Source organism: Mytilus californianus, unplaced genomic scaffold (genome assembly GCF_021869535.1).
Source record: "Mytilus californianus isolate M0D057914Y unplaced genomic scaffold, xbMytCali1.0.p SCAF_2, whole genome shotgun sequence".
In the NCBI taxonomy this organism is placed as follows: Eukaryota; Metazoa; Mollusca; class Bivalvia; order Mytilida; family Mytilidae; genus Mytilus; species Mytilus californianus.
Genome location: NW_026262668.1, coordinates 137842104 through 137863896, shown reverse-complemented (window position 1 = coordinate 137863896; position 21793 = coordinate 137842104). Strand labels below are relative to the sequence as shown.

At 32.6% G+C, this 21793-nt stretch overlaps 1 protein-coding gene across 3 annotated transcripts in view; it reads left to right on the top strand.

The window, feature by feature from the left end:
• Positions 1-18989, top strand: part of LOC127731188 (calpain-A-like) — a 37841-nt gene extending 18852 nt beyond the window's left edge. For all 3 annotated transcript variants that reach the window (XM_052240137.1, XM_052240135.1, XM_052240136.1), the window contains 12 exons: positions 1940-2120; positions 2989-3054; positions 3446-3519; positions 4297-4460; positions 6292-6393; positions 7032-7132; positions 7621-7820; positions 10622-10695; positions 13194-13304; positions 14000-14073; positions 16182-16408; positions 18560-18989. In XM_052240137.1, coding sequence (XP_052096097.1) covers positions 1940-2120; positions 2989-3054; positions 3446-3519; positions 4297-4460; positions 6292-6393; positions 7032-7132; positions 7621-7820; positions 10622-10695; positions 13194-13304; positions 14000-14073; positions 16182-16408; positions 18560-18575 — 1390 coding nt within the window. In that variant the 3' untranslated portion in view covers positions 18576-18989. The remainder of the gene's footprint in view (positions 1-1939; positions 2121-2988; positions 3055-3445; positions 3520-4296; positions 4461-6291; positions 6394-7031; positions 7133-7620; positions 7821-10621; positions 10696-13193; positions 13305-13999; positions 14074-16181; positions 16409-18559) is intronic.
• Positions 18990-21793: the final 2804 nt, after the last annotated feature.

The window sequence follows — 21793 nt, the reverse complement described above, 5'->3', positions numbered from 1 at the left end:
AGATTCTGGTACTGAAATTACCGCTTATGTCAAATTCGAGGTATAAGTCTAAAAATGAGGCGGAGGAAGCCGTGTCTGTTGTTTCTTTAATTTCTAGTTCTTAAGATTAAGAGCATTACATTACATGACATGATGATATTCATCACTGATATCTCTTGATTTGCAAAGATGGCACAACCTATCATTTTTGGATATGTTGTTCCACCTTCTCCTCTCAATAGGGAAGCGATGACTTCCACATCTTAATTAACACAATAAAAATTGATTATAAATTGACAATTTTGAAAAATAACTTTCCAATATAACATCAGTTTTAAAAATTCCATAACATAAGCATTTGAGAGTAGTGTTAATTTCGCTAAAGCAATTCTGCATAAACTGGTCTTTAAGTTTCAACTCAATACCTTTAATAATTACCCATTTATCTAATAATTGGTTCAACTAGATATTTATCATTCCACAATTATCAAAAACCGTTTTTACAAATGATACCCATTTACATTTAAGACCATAGTTGTGAAAATTAATATACAAAGTAAAAAATAACAAAAATACCGAACTCCAAGGAAAATTCAAACCGGAAAGTCCCTTATCAAAAGCTCAAACACATCAAACGAATGGAAAACAACTGTCATATTCCTGAATTGGTACAGGCATTTCCTTATGTAGAAAATGGTGGATTAAATTTTTTATATAAGATATGCAATTTTACTTTCTTTACCACACAGTAATCTACATAAGAAACTAACCATACGCACTTTGGCATTTAGAATTACAGGATATCCTCCCAATTCTGCATAAACAATTCAACTAGGTGTACTCTGTTTTAACTGTAGAACAAGCTTACAAAATTTTAAATGAACACGTTCTATCATATCAAAACTTTCAAATCATAAAGAAAAATAGGTAAAACTATCTTATCAAACATGTCTAACTGACATTCTAAGGTTAAACTGTTTTGTCTACAATTTTTTAATATACCATACATTGAATTTTTAGCTTGTTCACAAATATATTTTCGGGTCTTTAGAAACGAACCACTACTAGCAAAAAATATACCAAGTTATTTATAATCAGTTACAATTTCTAGTTCTCTATTCTGTATAAAAAAAAAACTAATATTTTTGCGTTGTCTCCCTTTGGAGAATAAAAGAACTTTTGTCTTATCAATATTTATTTTTAGTTGCCATTTTTCACAATAATCACTAAATTCATTTAACAAGTTTTGTAAATCTTCATTACTTTCGGAAAACATCACAGTGTCATCCGCATATAATAACAGAAATATTTTTTAAAATACTGTCAACTCGTAATGCGGAAAAAATTTGCTGTTTATAATATTCTCCAGAAGTTTAAATAATAAAAAATTTCTCTGAATAATATCAAAGGCTTTTTCAAAGTCGACAAAGGTACAGTAAAGTTTTTTTCTTTCTTTCACAAATAAATATCAATCATACAATCAATAGAAGAAGATATGTATTCATTTACAATCATATCGTCACCCGACGATTTGTTATTCTTCATATTTTTTATTGCTTTCAATATTTCTTCAGCTGTTATACTTTCATTTAACATAGACTTTGAAGATTCTTTGCTAACATCAATATCAATATCATAAGTATCTCCATCATAATTATTTTTGTTTATATCTTTAAAAAAGTTAAATAATGAATCAGTGGTGATATTACAATTGTTTTTATGCTTTACTTTATTCCAAATTTTCCAAACTTCCCTTGAGTTCTTGAAATGCATATTTCTCATCTTCGTGCGCAAGTTTTCGTTATATAGTTTGATATTCTCGTCCATAATTTTTTTGTAATGTTTTTCTGACTGTCGAAATCTTAGATCCATAGTGTTTATAAAGTCTTCTGTTTTTTTCAAAATTCTTGTCTAACTTTTGTGAATTTTATCAAATAATTTAATATGTAATTATTAACAGATTGTATGGATCTTATGAAGAAATAACAGCGGGATTAACAGCTGACTCCTTCATGAACTTAACAGGAGGAGTTGCAGAGATGATTGACTTCAAGAAGAAAAGGATATCGTCTGAACGATTATTCCAAAGGTTACATAATGCCTTCCAGTGCCCAACTACTATGGTTGGGTGTGCTGTTCCGGTACGGAAATCAAACATTTATTTCTCTGGACAATTGAGTTTAAAACACACGACTATGTTGTATGATATATAAAAAATCCTGGCTTTGAATTTATACCCATTGAAGGCATCCAAGACAGATCTTAATCGATTACAAACAGTTTAACATAACAATAAAAGGAGTTATTTGTATACACCAATGAGAAAACAAATCTAAGACATGAAAACAAACCAAATAACATAAATAGTAGCGAAGATTGACCTGGTCACCAGCAGATTAAATCGTCTTTAGTATACACCGATTTATTGATATGAATATACAACCATTGCAATTGGTCTTTATCAATGGTTTTGTTTTTTGATTTTCTCACACATTGTCATACTGAAACCTTTTATCGCCTGTATACAATATGGTGTTTGCTAGTTATTGAAGACCGTACAGTGACCTGTTCAAATCTCTTTATGGATATTTGTCTCATAAGCAATCATGCCACATCGCCAAATTTTTATATTTATGATTCCGACATAGATGATTTGATGGTTTCAAAATCATTTTAGATCCATTACAATCATTTTATAGTGTAAATTTGAATTTATAAGACAAGGTTTTGAATGAATCGACCTCCGCTTCTCTTAATGTGAATATCTTCCTAATTCTATATTATATGCGAAAAATATGCATTTTCATAGGCAATCTAGAAAAAGCATTAATAATAAAAATGTCTCATAGGCAACCTGGAACAAATGTTATTAAAATTTTTCAAATGCATTCTATAACGAATATGATAAAGAAAAACGTTTGCTATAAAAACAACCAATCAAAAAAACATTTACAAGTATAAGTTCATAAAAAAGTCTATTATCAATTATGTTCATTTATGGTTTTGCAGGGTAAAAATGATGGTAAATGTGGATTGGTAGGAGGTCACGCTTATTCCATGAACGGAGCTTTTATTGTAAGTTAATCTTCATTTACTGTACAGCATTGCACGAAGTGGTTTTACGGTGGAAAATATAAAAAAAAAATTAAGATATGTATTAGTAAACCTGAATATTTAATACCATTTACGCAATAGTGGTGCCGATACCCTTTATAAAATCACAGATTAATTAAACAAATTTCATTGGTTGGAATCGGCCGATAAAATATTTCAAAAATGTTGCTTGATTTTTAACTCAAAGAAATAAGGCAAACATGATTTATATTCCATTCTTATTTTGACGTCTCTGCGACATTCAAGAATTTATTACTAAATATATGAATGTTTAAAAAATAATATGTATACTTTCATTATTTACTACTAATAATAAAACTTTTAAATGGTAACATCGTTTTTTTATTTAAAGGTAGGTGGAGCAAAGTTATTAAGAATAAGAAATCCTTGGGGCAATGGAGAATGGAACGGGCCATGGAGTGATGGGTATTTATTTCTTTAATTTACTTTCTTTTGACTTGAACAATGCAAACGTTATGGAAAAAGGGGCGAGGGAGCTCTGTTTCAATGGATTTGTCTTTTTCCCCCATGTAAAGCTCATATACCAAATAGTCTTTCTTGTTGTTAAGGGGGATCGAACCTAGCTCGCTCGGAGATTTTGCATATGGGGATTATAACATCTTTTAGGGATCTGGAGAATTCTAGGTCACATGTCTGTCTAGGTGATTCCTTCTTCAGGTGTGTCCATCTTCTTGGACACTTGTTCTTTCGAAGTCTTGCTCTGGTAAATAAAATACTATGTTGTTTCAATGATTTATTCCAAATCAGCAAATTAAAATGAAAGGATATACGGGATCAAATTTATTCAAATAGAAGTCTTTATTTTAACTTATTAATGTTAATGAAATTCTTTATTATAAATCTAAATTATGTTCAAAATATTTAACTTTATTTATTAAATCGGAAAGATAAATTTATACTTTTAATTCAATTGAAAATAGTTTAAACTTAAAGAATTTACAAAGCTTCGGTATAACATTGTTATGTTAATGGTTTACTCCAAAACAGCAAACTTTATTGATGTGTGATATGTGATGTTCGGAGCTTGTCGTCTTCCTTTTTAAAACCAATATCACATGCTAATTGGAACCCTGTTTTTAATGGTGAAGTGTTATACTATATTTAATTCTACAGAACTTTGCGGTCTACAGAATATATATCATGTGCCATATTTTTCTAACTGGACATTTGGCAATTTTTTAGGAGCCCTGAATGGGATTCTGCCCCGTCAGACTGTGTTCCGCCACCTTCAAAAGACGATGGTGAATTTTATATGGATATAAATGATTTTCTTGGATATTTTGAAGATTGTACCATTTGTAATCTAACACCGGATTTTGACAGAGATGGAAACCCTAATATGTTAAGTAAGAACAAGCAGCTATAAACTTTTACAACAGAGCTGTGGACAGCACAAAAATGGCCCAAATATATGCACAACGCATATGCAAAAAATACACAATATAAAATGAAAGAATACATTATTATATTGACATCGGATTTAAATGTGATAACCTTAATGGAGACGACGTCAATTTACGGAAAGTAAAACAGTCATTATACTTTATATTTTTAAAATGACAAAATTAAATTTGGGGTCTCACCGCACAAAAATAAAGGTAAAGTTTAAATCTTTTTGACGAAAGGACTTTGAAATATATGTTGTCAGCATTCTTTTACAAAACAGCCATCATGGTTACAAATGCTAAACAGTATAAATGCGAAATTTACAATGGAGTGTAGCTTAGATAAATTCTGTGTAAAAACTCGATTGGTAAAGTCCATAAGGATTCCAGACGCTACAAGGAACATAAGGATTGATGAAAAATTCAGATTAATTTTTGTTCCTTGGAATTTGTTTCTATGAACAAGATTTATAACAACTAAGAAGTTAATTCTTAAATATTGTGAATAACTACAGCATGTTTATAACAGTTAGTCAAACATCATCTCGCATAATATTCTTACACATACCGTTATCTAGCAACATATTAAACCTTCTACCTGTCTAGGGAATCGAAGAAAGTTCCGATAGTTTAATGCATTATTCTCCCGTTTTGTATTGTCTCATTTCAAGTAATGTTTTTGTTGATATTGGCAGCAATACTGCACAACCATGGGCCATTGTGCTTAAGCATAATGTTTTTTAGTAAAATGGTAAGCAGAGAGAGAGAAAAACAAACATGCATTTGACGAGTTTCAGAAACAGAGAGAAAAGCGAGAGTACAAATACATTTTTTTTTTCCTACACTTTACAAATATTGTTTTATCCTGCAATTTAACATTGAGCGTAAACGCATAGATAGAGGCCTTGGTGGCCGAGTGGTCTTCGTAGTCAAACTACTGTGTCGCTAGCCTGTCAACACCGATGTTGTGTGTTTGAATCCAGCACATGGCAGGTGCACTCGACTTTAAACTCAATTGACTTGTATTGTCAGCTTTCCTACAGAAGGTCGGTGGTTTTCGCTGGGCACTCCGGCTTTCTCCCCCAATAAAAACTGACCGCCACGAAATAACACAATAGTGCTGAAAGTGGCGTTCAACACCAATCAATCAATCAATCAATAAACGTATAGATTTTATTCCATCCTATTCGTTGAATTTTCTTTTTTGAATGAAATTGGCACGACTTAAAGGTGGACCGCAATGGGGACCCCAAATTGAACTGTGATGTCAGCGGTAATTTGAACATAACCGTTTGCTTGTAACAGAAGCAAGATACTAGAAGACTATAAACGTATACTATACGTTTATCGACTAGTGTTATCTGTCAGCCTATATTTGTATACTAGAAAGGTCGATTGCAGGATAAACATGCATATCTGTAGTTTTGACAAGAAGTATATTTCCTTGATGTCATTTTATTTATTCGTAGATTGACTTTATGGATTCGAAAAAGACAAGCATAACTTATTTATTGATTTTTTCTGCTAAATCAGTTCCATATCAATCTTTCTCTAACATTGTAAAGACCGTCCTTATTGAATGGAATTATACTATTTGTTCCATTCCTTTGTGTCTGTTTTAATCATTAACAAAATAAGGAGATGTAATATGAGACAACTATCCGTAGACCAATAAATACCGAGGCTAACAATAATTGGTCCCTATACGGCCTTCAACAATGAGTACAACACATACCGTATAGTAAGCTTCAAAAGTAATACAAATGTTTTATATTTTTCTTTTGTCTTTTAGATTACGTAACATGTGTATACGGAAACTGGCGTGAGGGAAAAAATGGCGGATTTGAACACCGAACAAAGAATCCATGTTACTGTGTTACACTGGGCGATGAAGGTATTTTTTTGTTTTTAGAAACGTTACAACGCACACGGCAAAAGTGTATAGTAATACGCCTTAGAAAGAAATCTTAATCTTCTTGACATTAGATATGTAAAGATGATGGAGTTTGTCAATCAATCTGTTTACAAAATGAAATGTATTCAGTATATTGAAACTGTTTGCTCTAGCAGAAGACGTAAAGATGTCTACATATATTCTTACTTTTTTATACTTTGTAAAAAAAATCTGCCTAAAGCTAAGAAATAAAAATACCTTTATAAACTAATCATAGATACCAGGATTGAAATTTTCTACGCCAGACGTGCGTTTCGTCTACAAAAGACCCATATTAAAGTGACCCTCGAAGCAAAAAAGATAAAAGGCCAAATAAAATACGAAGTTGAAGAGCATTGAAGACCCAACATTCCAAAAGGTTTTGCCACATACAGCTAAGGTAATCTATTCCTGGGGAAGATTATATCGAAAAATTCAAAGTTTTGTAAACTGTTATTTTATAATTATGACAATATCAAAGATATTGCATGTCAACACAGAAGTGCTGACTACTGGGCTGTTGATAGCCTCGGGGACATGTATATATTTTTACCATTTTGAGTGTCTCATTGTTTTTGTATATATGTTTCTATCTGTAGCAATGGACGATGAAGGTAAAGTTGCCCTTGTTGTTCAGATAGTACAAAGAACATTAGAGAGTAGGGATGATGTTGCTGATGTCAGATGCGATCTATTCAAGGTATTTCCTTAGTTATGTCATCAATACATTGTAAAGTGTTTTAGTCTTCCGCATAATGTAATCTAAGCTAGTAGAGTATATCTGTGTGTTTGTTGCTGTTTATTTACTTACTTATCGATTTGTTTGGCTAATTTAGAGACATATGAATAAATATCTTTACAAGTATGACATGTTTAAAGTGTAATAGGACAAAAAGAAAAGAACATAACATGTACTAATCTTTCAATCTATATGCTAAACAATTAAAAGTCCATAAAAAGTGGTCGCTTTTGTTTTAATCTATTTCAAAATAACTCAGTGGCATTTGATTGTTATAGCGCAGACTTTGCAAATAAAGGGCTATCTATGATCAGAAAGGACGTGACCGTGTGTTTATACATCCAACGCAGTGTTATTTGAACATTCCTGAGTAGGAGTTTTGTAAAGGTAAATGTATGTCAAGTCATTACCCATAATGTATATGGTATCTTAACAAATTTTTATTGTAGGTTCTTAGCAAAAACGACCATTGTGTTTCCCTGGAACTATTAGGAGACAAGTCTAATTTATACATGGGAAATGTACAAAATACATACAGATTCCTTGTTGAACCAGGTTCATATGTTGCTATACCCTCGACCTTGGAAGCTGGATACGAAAAGGAGTTTCTGATCAGATTTTTTACCGCCGGTCCTGTGTCAAATCATCAGTAGGTTTCATGTTTAAGCAAAAATCAAAACATAATTATTTGCTCAATGCAAATAAGATATGCCATACGTTAAACTTACTCATGTGGTCTTCACTGAGTTTCAACTTAACTTTATAATATATATACATCAATGTTATCTATACAATAAGGTATCTTTGAACAATTCCAGTCGACACTCTCTATAAACTGAGGATTCTTTCATCCTCTTCTCATGAAAATGCTGTCTATACAATGAAGAAGTTTTCCGACTCTTCTCCTTCAATACTGTCACGCAGTATATAAGATCTTACTGACTCTTCATCAGTCAATACTGTTTGTACAATAAGGTATTGCTAGGGTTTCTCTCCTATGAGTGATGTCTTTACAACGTTTTTGTATCTTTCAGGCCGTTCTCCTGTCTGTGTTGTCTATACAGTAAAGTGTCTTTGTGACTCTTTCGGTGTCAGTGATGTTTGTACAATAAGGTATATGTGTTGCTCTTTTCCTGTCAGTGACGGTTATGCAATAAGGTATATGTGTTGCTCTTCTCCTGTCAGCTGCTGTGAGGTGTACAATAATGTATATGTATGGCTCTTCTCATGACAATGCTGTCCATACAATAAAGCATATTTGTGGCTCTTCTCTTATCAGAGACGTTTCTACGATAAGGTATATGGGTTGATCTTCTCATGACAATGATGTTTATACAGTTAAGTTTATTTATGGTTGTTCCCCTGTCGATGGTGTTCATGCAAAAAAAACGGAAATCTGTTCGTGTCTTCTCCCATCCATGCTATTTTTCTGTGATTTCTCCTGTCAGTGATATTCATACGAAAGGTATTTTCTTGACTCTTCTCCTTCAATACTGCACATACACTGAAGTATCTTATTATATCAAAAAGGAAGATGTGGTATGATTGCAAATGAGACAACTCTTCACAAGAAACATAATGACACAGAAATTAACAACTATAGGTCACCGTCCGGCCTTCAACAATGAGCAAATCCCATACCGCAAAGTCATCTATAAAAGGCCCCAAAATGACAAATGTAAAACAATTCAAACGAGAAAACTAACAGCCTAATTTATGTACAAAATAATGAATGAAAAGTAAATATGTAACATAGAAATAAAAGACAACCGCTGATTGACAGGCTCCTGACCTGGGACATACAGAATGTGGCGGGGTTAAACATGTTAGCGGGCTCCCAACCCTCCTCTTAATCCTGGGACAGTGGTGCAACAGAACAATACAAGAGCTGAACAAAACAATAAGCAAACAACACATATGATCAACAGCAACAAACAACAACCACTCAGTTACAGGCTCCTGACTTGGGACATGCACATATAGAATGTTGCGGGGTTAAACATGTTAGCGGGCGCCCAACACTCCCCCTAACCTGGGACAGTGGTGTAACAGTACAACATAAAAACAAACTATAAAAATCAGTTGAAAAAGACTTAACTCATCAGATAGATACAAATAGAAATACATCTAACAAAAACACAGAGTGTACGTGGCCGGGTAGTTGTACATCCCAACAACAAAAAGACACTAAGTACAGATCTGCGAGTACATCTGCGAGTACTCGCAGTTACTGACAGCTAGTTCAATCAGTACTTTCTATACACAAAGGTATTCTTCTGGCCTTTTTCCTGTCAAGCCAACCACTAACACTCGACTCCTTCGAAAGAATACAAACAAACAAATACAAGCAACAACGAAATTTATGCAAATACTGTTTGAGGGGTACAAATAAGTTTTACGAGACCACACACCTCCTCCTTTTCTTTCTTGACTAGATGTCGTAAAACAATAAACTTACACACAGTTAAAGTTTGGCTAGTTTGTTGATTTTATTAATTTAAGTTATTATTAACGCTCTACATTGATTCGTTTTTTTTTTGGTGTATGAAAAAATAGACAGAATTGTATCTACATTCTGACGTGTTAGTTTTAAAAAAAAACCTAATTTTTTGACTGAAAATGAAATTCACACCCTTTTGGTAATGATATAGATTTGAACAATCATTGAATTTCAGTGAATATATCCATCATATCTGTTGTGTTATAGGTCTGATCAAATGAAATTTATAAAGTATTGTTTTCATATTGTACAGTATTGGGTTGACTTTTATACAAGTGGAAGGTTTAGCTAGCTATTAAACCAGGTTTAATCCACCATTTTCTACATGAGAAAATGCCTGTACCAAGTCAGGATTATGACAGCCTTTTTTTGTGCCATTTGATAAGGGACTTTCTGATTTGAATTTTCCGTGCTATATTTGTTATTTTACTTTTTTCGATACCGCCAATGGTGGACTATGAGTCCTCGAGGGTATCACTAGATCAGTAGTCAGTACTTCTGTACTGACCTGATTTATAACAAACCATTCTTAAATTACCCGTTTAGAAATTTAGAAATAATTAAGAAACTAAGGTGTCAATTCCATCAGGCAAAGTTGACTTGAAAGGCTAGATTGCTTGGCTTTTATTTTAGATCCTTTTTGGTCATATTGATCTTCAACAAATACGTTTCTTATACATCTTTTGCTTTCATATATTCCGATTTGGCGTTCCTGGTGAAGGTAAATCAAGAAAAGCGCTTCGGACCTATACAATTTATAAAATGCACTTTTAATTTTTCATTGAATTTCTGTTAAATAAACATCTTATATGTCATGTTATTGGTTAAACATTTATTGAAACCTTTGATCATTTGGAAATGCATTCGATAGTTCTCCGATTGGCAATCATACCATATCTAATTATCTTATATCTGTATTGCTATTGATTAAAGCAATCATTGAATTTCAGTGAAGTAGACAACATTACTATGATGACAGGAAGGGGTAGAAATGGCGATGAACCAGCAGAAAATTCACGTTATAGTAAGTTTTGTACTCACACATACTAAAATCATGTAATCGTAAGTTTTGTACTCACACTTACTAAAATCCCCCTATAGTAAGGTTTCCCCCTTAGCAAAATGAAATCATGTTATAGTAAGTTTTGTATTCATATATACCATTAAACCAGGTTCAACCCAACATTTATTTCTTAAAATGTCCTGTTCCAAGTCAGGAATATGGCAGTTGTTATCAAATAGTCCGTTTCTATGTATGTTGGCGTTTGTTTTTTGTTGCAGTTCAATGTTTCTGTTGATCCGTTGTTTTCCTCTCATAGTTGATGTGTTTCCCTCGGTTTAAGTTTGTAACCCGGAATTGTTTTTGCTTAATCTATTTATGACTATTGAACAGCGGTATACTACTGCATGATACGGGTTATTTTCTTCTCATATAATTTATGATGGTATGATACTAAACCCCTAATGGGAGGGATTCTGCTTGATTTTCATATGATGAAGACATAATCTTTAATCAGTTTAATTGAGGTCTGGAGCTGGCATGTCAGTAACTGCTAGTAGTCCTTTGTTAATTTATGTATCATTGTCATTTTGCTTAGTTTCTTTTGTTACCTATTCTGACATCGGACTCGGACTTCTTTTAAACTGAGTTTTACTGTTCGTATTGCTGTGTGTTTGTTTATTCTACATTGGCTAGAGGTATAGGGGGAGGGTTGAGATCTCACAAAACATGTTTAACCTCGCCGCATTTTTGCGCCTGTCCCACGTCAGGAGCCTCTGGCCTTTGTTAGCATTGTATGTATTTTTAATTTTAGTTCATTTTTATGTTTTGGAGTTTAGTATGACGTCCATTTTCACTAAACTAGTACACATTTTATTTATGGGCCAGCTGAAGCCCGCCTCCGGGTGCGGGATTTTCTCGCTGTGTTGAAGGCCCATTGGTGGCGATCGGCTGTTTTCTGCTCTTTGATCGGGTTGTTGTCTCTTTGACACATTCCCCATTTCCATTCTCAATTTTACTGTTGCCTTTATATACCAAAATTACCCTATAGTAAGGTTTGTTTTCACACAAACTAAAATCACGTTATAAAAAAAAAGTGTTCTACTGGCATATACTTAAAATCCCATTATACGGTAAGTTGTGTACTTAATAGTAAGTCAGTATCCATTCATCACGTTATTTTCAGCTTTGTACCAACACATTGTAAAATAAAAATAAATATACTTTGTACTAATACAAAATAAAAATCAAGTTATAGTTAGTTTTGTACTCACTTATACTTAAAGTACGTTAAAGTAGGTCTTGTACTCACACATACCAAAATTACAATCTAGTAATTGTTATACTCGCTTATATTAAAATCAGGTTCAAGTTAAATCCACCATTTGAGAGCACAAATTTAAAATACTGATGGATTTAGTCGAGGATAAAGATACTCTTTCCGAATGGGTTAAGGCTGTGAGGTCGCAAATACAAATTAGAATTAAAAAACTAAATGGGCAAATTAACTACATCAGCAAATTAACTGTAAAACATAACTAAATTTGTATTCTTTTCAAACGGGATGTATAAAGACACACCCACGTTCGTTTTGATCTATATATCTTATATCTACTTTGAATACAAATGCTACTTGATCTTTAAAGACCCAAATGTTGCTTAGTACCTGTCCTACCTCAATAGCAAATATGTTGTTGTCCCCACAGATAAAGTCACAAACAACATCGTTTTCGTGTGTAAATCACATTACATAAACTGCTTGATAAAAGAATTAGGTATTGACAATTCACTTAGAAACGCAACAAATACCCCCATGACACTTACCAAGGAGGAAATCCTGAATAATCATAGGTCTGTTCTATGTTCATTTTGGAATTTGAACCAGAAAAAAAGAACTTGATCTTCCTTCATTGTATTGGATACCTAAATTATGAAAGTGTCCTTGCAAATAATGTTATATTGCTGGGTTAACATCAATTTTATCAGCAATCAAAGCCGGGCTTTCAACTGACAATCGGCATTCCAATGGGAACCAATTAGGCTCCTATTCTTGTAGACTTCTTCTTTTATTCACACGAGAATGGCTTCAAACAGGAAATTCTTAGGAAGAAGCTAGCATTATCTTTAACATCACGTTCCGCTATATAGATGTCCTCTCACTAAACAATCAAAAGTTTGGTGACTATGTTGCTGTCCTGGCATACAAAGCACAAAACAATATAGTTATGACATAATGTAATATAACATAGATCAGTGTTAAGTTTTGCATTCTAATTTAGCGAGTTATACATTTAAAACAAATAAGCAAGTTTAATGTTGAAAATTAGGGCGCTCATAGAACCAGTGTTGTATAAGGCCGAAAATAATTTATAAATAAGTACAAAAAGGATGAAACAACAATAAAGAGCTTATATTCAATAAATTAAGAAAATCTGCTAAACCTTTACGATCTTTAATAAAAATGTCATTAATTTTGTTTCATACAAATTTGTATAGAAATATAACTAAACATTTCTTTTCAGAATGTACAAAATGTTCAGTTGGTGCATTCCAAAGTGGTGTTAATGCTGGAGGACAGATAGCGTGTGAAGGATTTTCAAATAACCCGCAGTATCTACTGACAGTCAATGACGGTAAGAACAAATGCGTGTTAACTTCACTGAAAATGGCGTTAAACAAAAACAAACAAAACAAACCAATTGGATTTTTAAAATAATTTTGTTCATTTGTTATGGTGATCGATGTAGTTTGATCAAAGTCACTCAGTCACAGTGGCTTCGACAAAAGTATCATGCAAAAAGTTGCAGTGCTCGTTAAAGGTTAATAACCATTATATCATTTTATGTTTACATTACAAATAGTACAACAAACTTTTCAAATATTAGAACATAAATTACATAACAAGAAAAAACAGGGACTAGTTATTATATAAGAGGCAACACTATAGTTTAGAATTTTTTTTAAAACGCGTCAAAGTTGACAGGCTTATAATTTAGTCTGCTTGACGAGTGTTTTGTCTACACAAGACTTGTAATTTTGCCTTTAAGTCTCTATTCAATTGTTTAAATAAAGGCAACAGTAGTATACCGCTGTTCGAAACTCATAAATCGATAGAGATAAAAACAAATCCGGGTTACAAACTAAAACTGAGGGAAACGCATCAAATATAAGAGGAGGAACAACGACACAACAAAAACACAACATTTATTATTTTTCTTATTAAAATGTCAATGAAAATATAGGATGCTACGACGTAATTTGGATTGATAAAGATCAAATGATGAACACGTTTTCGTTAATTATTAATGTTAACCTCAAACCATTTCAGAACAAACATTTAGAGTTGAAGTTATGCAACCAGAAAAAGATGACGGATTTGCACTTGGTATCAAATTGTTCGAAGTAAGTGCATCTTTTGAATTGTCCCAAGTAGACTTATATATTCCATTCTTAAGGAAAAACTGGTATCGAACATTTGGTATGCCAAATATACATAAATAGTCGAAAACACTTTTTTTTTTACATATACTGTAATTTACATGCTATATTGTCCAGATCAACTAAGCATGCTATAACTTACTGAAGCACAACAAAAGTATAAGCGCAACTAAGATTTAAAAACAATTGTAATTTAAAGCACAACTTGGAAAGATCCAGATATAAAGCAGACCTGGTTCACTTGGATATTTGAAATGCAAGCACTCTTTGAGATGTGGGTTATTGGGTGACAAAACATTATCAATATATCTGAAGGTGAAATTAAAGAACTTTGAAAGATGCTTTTTGATGTGTTTGAGCTTTTGATTTTGCCAATTGATAAAGGACTTTCCGTTTTAAATTTTCCTTAGAGTTCGGTATTTTTGCTATTTTACTTCTTTTTTTTTTCTTTGAGAAGATTCTGTATAAATTCTGCCTCATATTATTATAAAGTAAAGTGACAGTAGTTTACCGATGTTTAAATCGATTAGGAAGAGACAAATCAAAGTTACAAACAAAAACTGAGGGAATCGCATGAACTCCAAAAGGAGCGAGACCGGGTGGGTCGACAGGGTAAGGTTCTCTCGCTATGCATGTGCCCCCTGCCGTGTTCATTTACTCTCAAAATATCACAATGGGGAATAAGACACAATAGGTAACATTACAGATCAGTCTAATATACTGGTATGTAAAGATTTAAGACCGCAAAAACATGTCGTTAGTGAGTTGAGACACCGACACATCGTATCGGTCAACCAATTCGTGATGGTGACTGTAAACCTATGTAGTCTCAGTAGTAGTACACAATTAGTACCTTGTTTTTTCCAAGTACTTAATTACTCATTTTATTAATCATGATAACAAAATGTACACAGAAGAACTTGTCATCAGATCAATGTATTCAGGTGACTCTATGATATAGGTATAACAGACATGACATGCTTACTTAATCGGAGTTTCTCGGTTTATTTTCAGTAGGTTTCGTGTTGATCAAACTTTTGTTTTTGTTGAAAGTGAGTTATTGGTTGTTTTTCTTTTATCCAGTTGTTGCTGTGGTTTGGTTTTTCTTTGGTTTTTCAAATGCGTTGTCTGTCGGTTAACAGTTTTGAATTAACGTCTAGGTATTTGTGGGTATACGTATGAATAAAGGAGAAGCACGGTATTCATCAATGAGTAAAAAAAAAATAAACTAGAAGGCAACTAGTGGTAAACAAACCATTTGTTTTAACACAAGAATTGTTGTTAACAATACAGTGACTTTCAAACGTGTTTAACTGGTAGATAATACAGATACTCTAGACTGATTCGTCACTGAAGCACACGTAAGAAAGATGCAGAAGATACCTAATGGATAATAAAAAATTAGTAACTCGAAGAAAATCTGACCTTGGTTAAAACAGAAAACTGATGAAAATCTAACAACAATCTACAAACACTACATAGAAAACTTTAATTTGAGCTTACAAGTGCTCATGATAAGCAGATGATGTTCCACATGTTGAACCCGTCGTGTTGCTCATAACAAGTAAAAAAACATAATCGAGGATTTGTTTAACAGTGTTTAATGAAAATTGTTAATGAGGCTTATCGCTATTTTTTTGTGATAACTTTTCATATCATGCTACTAGCTTGAGATGGAAAATTATCGCTAGAAACTAAGGGCGAACGTGCCATTGTCCATGTAAACATCAATAACGTCATAGGTAAAATAACGATAAACAGATTATCAACTGAGAAACACCATCTCCTTTGAAAAACCATCGACAATCTATAAAAAAAGGTCTACAGACGCCCGTGATTAATTGTATAAAATAAGACCCCGACAGAAAATGGATTACGTTAATACTTGTTAAACACCACGAAAATGCCCAGCAAGCCTCTGGTGGCTCTAAAGAAATGTACCCCTTATATATTTACGTCATGAAATATAAAATCACAGGAAGAAAAATATCCAAAAATTCTAAATCTAACATCCAAAATGTGAATAGTTTTAACGGTTGTAAAGAGATATAATTACATGCTTGAATTTGCAGGCTCCTGGAGATATTTTCCCAGTTGATTACAACTGGCTAAATGACAACTATGGCAATGCTATGAGAGACAGTGAAGGTGGTGATGGCCCTTTCCAATTCGGAACTTCTGTAGACACATGTTACACAGTTTACCCGGGAACATATATACTACTTATTCACTGTGATAGTGAAGTCGATGAAAACGATTTTTCTGTGGCAATTTATTCAGAATGTCCAATTGAAATGGAGTAAGTTATCAAACAAGTCATTAAATGAATATACTGTAAATTATAAACAACACTATCATTTTTTGATCTGCATTACCAAAACCACCAACGAACCGATAAATCGTTAATTAGTCAAGTAAATGTTTTTGTCATGAAAAGTAAAAGAGACCTGAAAGGTCATTATAGAACATAAAATCCGTGTAAACTCATCGAACCTTTAAACAAAATTATTAGTAAAGGTTATCTTACCAATGTTGTAATTAGATCTTTGAATATAGTTTACATTGGCACAAATATCGATTTTGTCATCAGCAAATTAAAACATAACTAAATTTGTATTCTTTTCAAACGGTTTTTTGGGATGTATAAATACACATCCACATTCATTTTCTATATAGAGATTACTTTATCTATATATAAAATTATACATATTTATTAAAAGGTTAACTCCTAACTATCCTACTGCCTGTCGATACTTTTATTTTGGCATTGCACAAGTCATTCTTCTTTGACTGTCCATGACGTTAAAACACTAAATCCCTGGGATGTATTTTAGTTGACTTTAGTCTCTGATGCATGATTTTTTATTATTAATTGTTTTTGGCTTTTAACTAGCTTTCAGTAACTGCGAGTACTCTTAAATCGTACTTTCGTGTTAATTTGACCTGTTGATACAATTTGTAATGCATTATTGTTTTTTAATGTTTACTTATTTTGTGTTATATCTCGTCTCACTATTTTTGATATATATCACCTTTGATAAGTGTTTGGTATTACGATAAATTTTCACTTCTGTTCTCGTACTATGAACATATTTTGTAAAAATATTTCCGTACTCCATGTATACCTTACAACAAAATTGTTTTTATTTACCTGTGTACGTTATTTTATTTGGCGGCATTTTGTCCAAGGTTATGGTTGTCTTTCTGATTTTGTTTTACATCTCACCCCCTTTTTTTTTTATTAATTTTTCATTTACATTGTGTCATAGATCAAATTTATTCGTTCAGTGTATATTTACTTGTTTTTGTTAATATGTCTTTTGATTGAGTTAAGCAATTTCAATTGATATTTTATAGTGTGACTTTCTATGTTGTGATGTTACACTATTGTTTTAGATTAGGGTGAAGGTTAGCGCCTGTTAAAACGTTTAAACCCGCTGCATTTGTTTGCACCTGTCCTAAGTCAGGAACCTGATGTTCAGTGGTTGTCGTTTGTTGATGAGGTTCATAAGTGTTTCTCGTTTTTATACGCCCGTCAAAATTTTTACGGGACGTATTATGGTATACAAATGTCGTCTGTCCGTTTGTCTGTCCGGCGTAAACATGTCGCACCGTAACTTGAGAACGACTTATCCAAATTTCATGAAACTTAACATAGTTGTTTCTTATGATGGTCAAACGATCTGTATACTTTTTGGTAAAAATAAGATTAAAACTTTTTGAGTTACGGGACTTAGTAACTAAAACAGGTGTGTGTTTTTTTTTCACATGTCGCGCCGTATCTCAAAAACAATTTATGATTATTGCTTAAAACGTTACACACTTCTTAGTTATATTAATCTTAAGATCTGTATACTTTTTGGTGATGATTCAAAATTTTATTTTTGAGTTATTGAGTATTTTGTACAAAAAGGGGGATGGGTTTTTCACATGTCGCGCCGTATCTCAAAAACGATTTATGATTATTGCTTAAAATTTTACACACTTTTTAGTTATATTAATCTAAAGATCTGTATACTTTTTGGTTTTGATTCAAAATTTTATTTTAGAGATATTGAGTTTTTTGTAAAAAAAAAGGGGGTTTTCGCATGTCAGGCCGTACGTCAGAAACTATTTATGATTATTGCATGAAAATTCACACACAAGACGACGGGTGTATCATGCGCTCATGGCGCAGCTGTTTATTTTATATAGATTAGACCGTTGGTTTTCCTGTTTGAATGGTTTTACACTAGTCATTTTTGGGGTCCTTTATAGCTTATTGTTCGGTGTGAGCCAAGGCTCCATGTTGAAGGCCGTACTTTGACCTATAATGGTTTACTTTTACAAATTGTGACTTGGATGGAGAGTTGTCTCATTGGCACTCATATCACATCTTCTTATATCTATATAGCTATACCTATATAAGGACAAATATAAACAGTAGCATATTTTTTTATTTCTTTTTCAGATCAGCACATGTATAAAAGGAGATAAAAGAACATCTTTGTTAAATGGTTAAAGAAATATACTTTAAAAGTCCTGATATAAATACTGAAACGGAAGGATATTGTTGAACGTGGAAATAGGAATGTTATAAACATGTATAATAAAATTAGAAAAAAAAACAGACTGTATTCCTGCTCTCCTACAGTAGTATAATCATCAATAATTTATCAATAACCAGGTTACCTCTTGTTATACTTTATATACACAAATACATCTTGATACTTTTTGAATGGAAAATATGCATTTTTTATTCGTAGTTTTTTTCAGGCAAAAATTGATTTGTATACGACAATCTATGAATATAAACAAAACTAGTAATTCATAATTAATTCATCTGTGATATTTTTTTTTTATAAATTATTTATTTGAAAATAAAAGTGGCCATTGCGTTATTGCTTTTTGTTGTAGATGTATTGTATTGAAGACAAACTTACTAATACTCATATCTATTCAAAGCATATCTGCGACGTATTAAAGGCGTCACAATCTATCAAGATATAATGAATTTGTTTTCCTTTAATAATTAAGAGACGAGTTGATATAATGTTACGTAAATACATCCTAAAAGCTGTTTCACATCAACTCTTTACTACTTGAAAATCTTCATGTTCTGCCCTATAGATGATGTCCTCTCACTAAATAATTGAAAGTTTGGTGAATATTTTGAACGCATCTATCCCATATAACTTAATATAAAGGATACAACAGATAAGTCTGTCTCATATCTTGACTTACATCTTGAAATTGACAAGACGTTCGATTGAGAACAAAACTTTTCGAGAAGAGGGATGATTTAAGCTCCCCAATTGTAATTTTCCATTTCTATATAGCAACATTCCAGCAACGCCTGCATATGAAGTATATATCTCCCAGTTGATACGATATTCCAGAGCTCGCATTTCCTATCATGATTTCTTTGATAGAGGGTTGCTGCTTACAATGAAGCTGTGAAGTTGAAATCATCCCTTCATAATTTTTCCGTACGCTATCACGAGTTGCGGATATGTTCCAAATGTAACCACATTCCCGCCTTCTTTTCCACGAATATGTGACCTACCGAAATAGACTGATCCCCAGGTTTGTACTTACATGAGCAAAACGAAGAGTGTCACGTGTGGAGCAGTTTCTGCTAACCCTCCAGAGGACCTGAGATCACCCTTGGGTTTTTGTGAGGTTTGTGTAGCTCAGTCTTCAGTTTTCTATGATATGGATTTTGGTCTATTTTCGCTTTTTGCGAACGGGATTTTTGTAGTGTTTTCAAAGTAAACTCTGTTGGATTACCGGTTAATCGGATTATCTTTCGACCGATTAACCGGTTAACTGGAAGCTAAGTTGATTGTTAAAATCTTTGTCTACAGTACTCTACAAATATAAAAATATGAAGATGTGGTATGACTGCCAATGAGGTAACTCTCCACCAGAGACCAAATGACATAGAAGCTAACAACTTTAGATCACCGTTATGACAATGGGTAAAACCCATACAGCATAGACAGCTATAAAAAGCCCCCAAAATGACAAATGTAGAATATTTCAAACGAGAAGACTAACGGTCTGATTTATGTACGAAAAACAAATATGATGTAAGTTTACAGCAACAAATGACATCCACTGTAATACAGGCTCCTGACTTGAGACAGGCACACGCAGAATGTGGCGGGGTTAAATGCACGGCTTCGTGATACGATGAATTGATGTTTATTGTTAGCAATGATAAGGCTTGGCTTTTAGAATTCCTGGTGAAGTTCTTTTTTAATAATCCAATACAACTATATCTTCAGCACTGTTTGTAATAACTTCAGATTGAGAAGATGAAAATCTTTTTTAACTCGGCGAATAGACAAAGTATAAAAATTCTGTTGGGTATTCTAGTTTGAGACGATTAAGCGTGTAACTCGTACCTCACAGAATATGTTCATTCCATTCACATAATTTGCATTTCCCCGTTTTTGAGTCGGGATTTCGTTTAAATTATGAGAAAGCCTTGGACGATTGAGGTGGCATATTTACGCAATATTAAAAGTGAAATAATGAAGTAAGTAGTAAAATTTAATCAGCTTATAATTGTTCAAAATATATGTATGATAATTATGTTTACTCAAGCTGATAGACCAGATGTCTTTGTGCTAATTAATTTTGTAAAATTGGAATGTTTTCACGGTAATTAAAAAGCTATCAATATACTGGACAATGATTTGTCAAATTAAGTAGCAAGACGATTATTTAAAAATTCGAATATAATGACTGCAATATACAGTTATATCGAATCTATTGAAATTGAAAAAGGTTCGGTTAACCGGTTAGCGTTTTTGGTATTCGATATTCGGTCCTTCCGATGGTTAACCAGTTTTAAAATTGGTTAACCGTTGACAACAGTAGATTTTTGTTTTTCAATTTATCAGTTTGAATCCCTTAATCAAATAATCGATACACGATTTGAAATACAAGTAGTGCGTTGAATTCTCGCAAATCTAAATTGTTTCTCGTCGATGATATCTTCTCTTAAGTATATATATATCTGTTGATATTAGAGTGTATGACGGCATGATATTTATACCAGTATGCTAAGCACGCTAAGCTTGATTTCATCAATTTAACATTAAAAGTACCAATTTTGCTGACGTTCGAGCATTTTAAATCTGTTATTATTTAAGAATTGAATGCTTCTTTTTGTAATCTTATTTGGGTGTAAAAGCAATAACCAAGGCACATTTTGTACTCCGCATTTCATACTATAACTGTGCGCACGATCAACGCTTTTACAACCCTATAAAATAACAAAAAGAAGCATAAAATTCTCATAATTAAATTTTTTTATGCTACAACCGTGACATTACGACTTATGTTTGTTTTCCTATGCATTGTTGTGACATTGTCACGGAAGCACGTGCTGATATGTATGTTGAATTTTATTGGGAAATACAATCTATCTTATTTTGGAATGTTCCGCTTGTTGTCAGCCAAAAAAAAAAGTACGAATTCTTATAAAACATATATGTTATGTCATTAGAAAGAAATGGTTTGCTTTTGTCTATGTCTTTGTTGTTTTATATACGGGTATATTATATATACCTGATCATAACAGAAACACGATCTTTCAATTATTTTTAGAATAAAGCAACCATGAGTGTCAATGTCAGAGTTACATAGAAGACCTAAATGATTGATCGTTTTTCGATTCTGTCTTCTTTTTTAA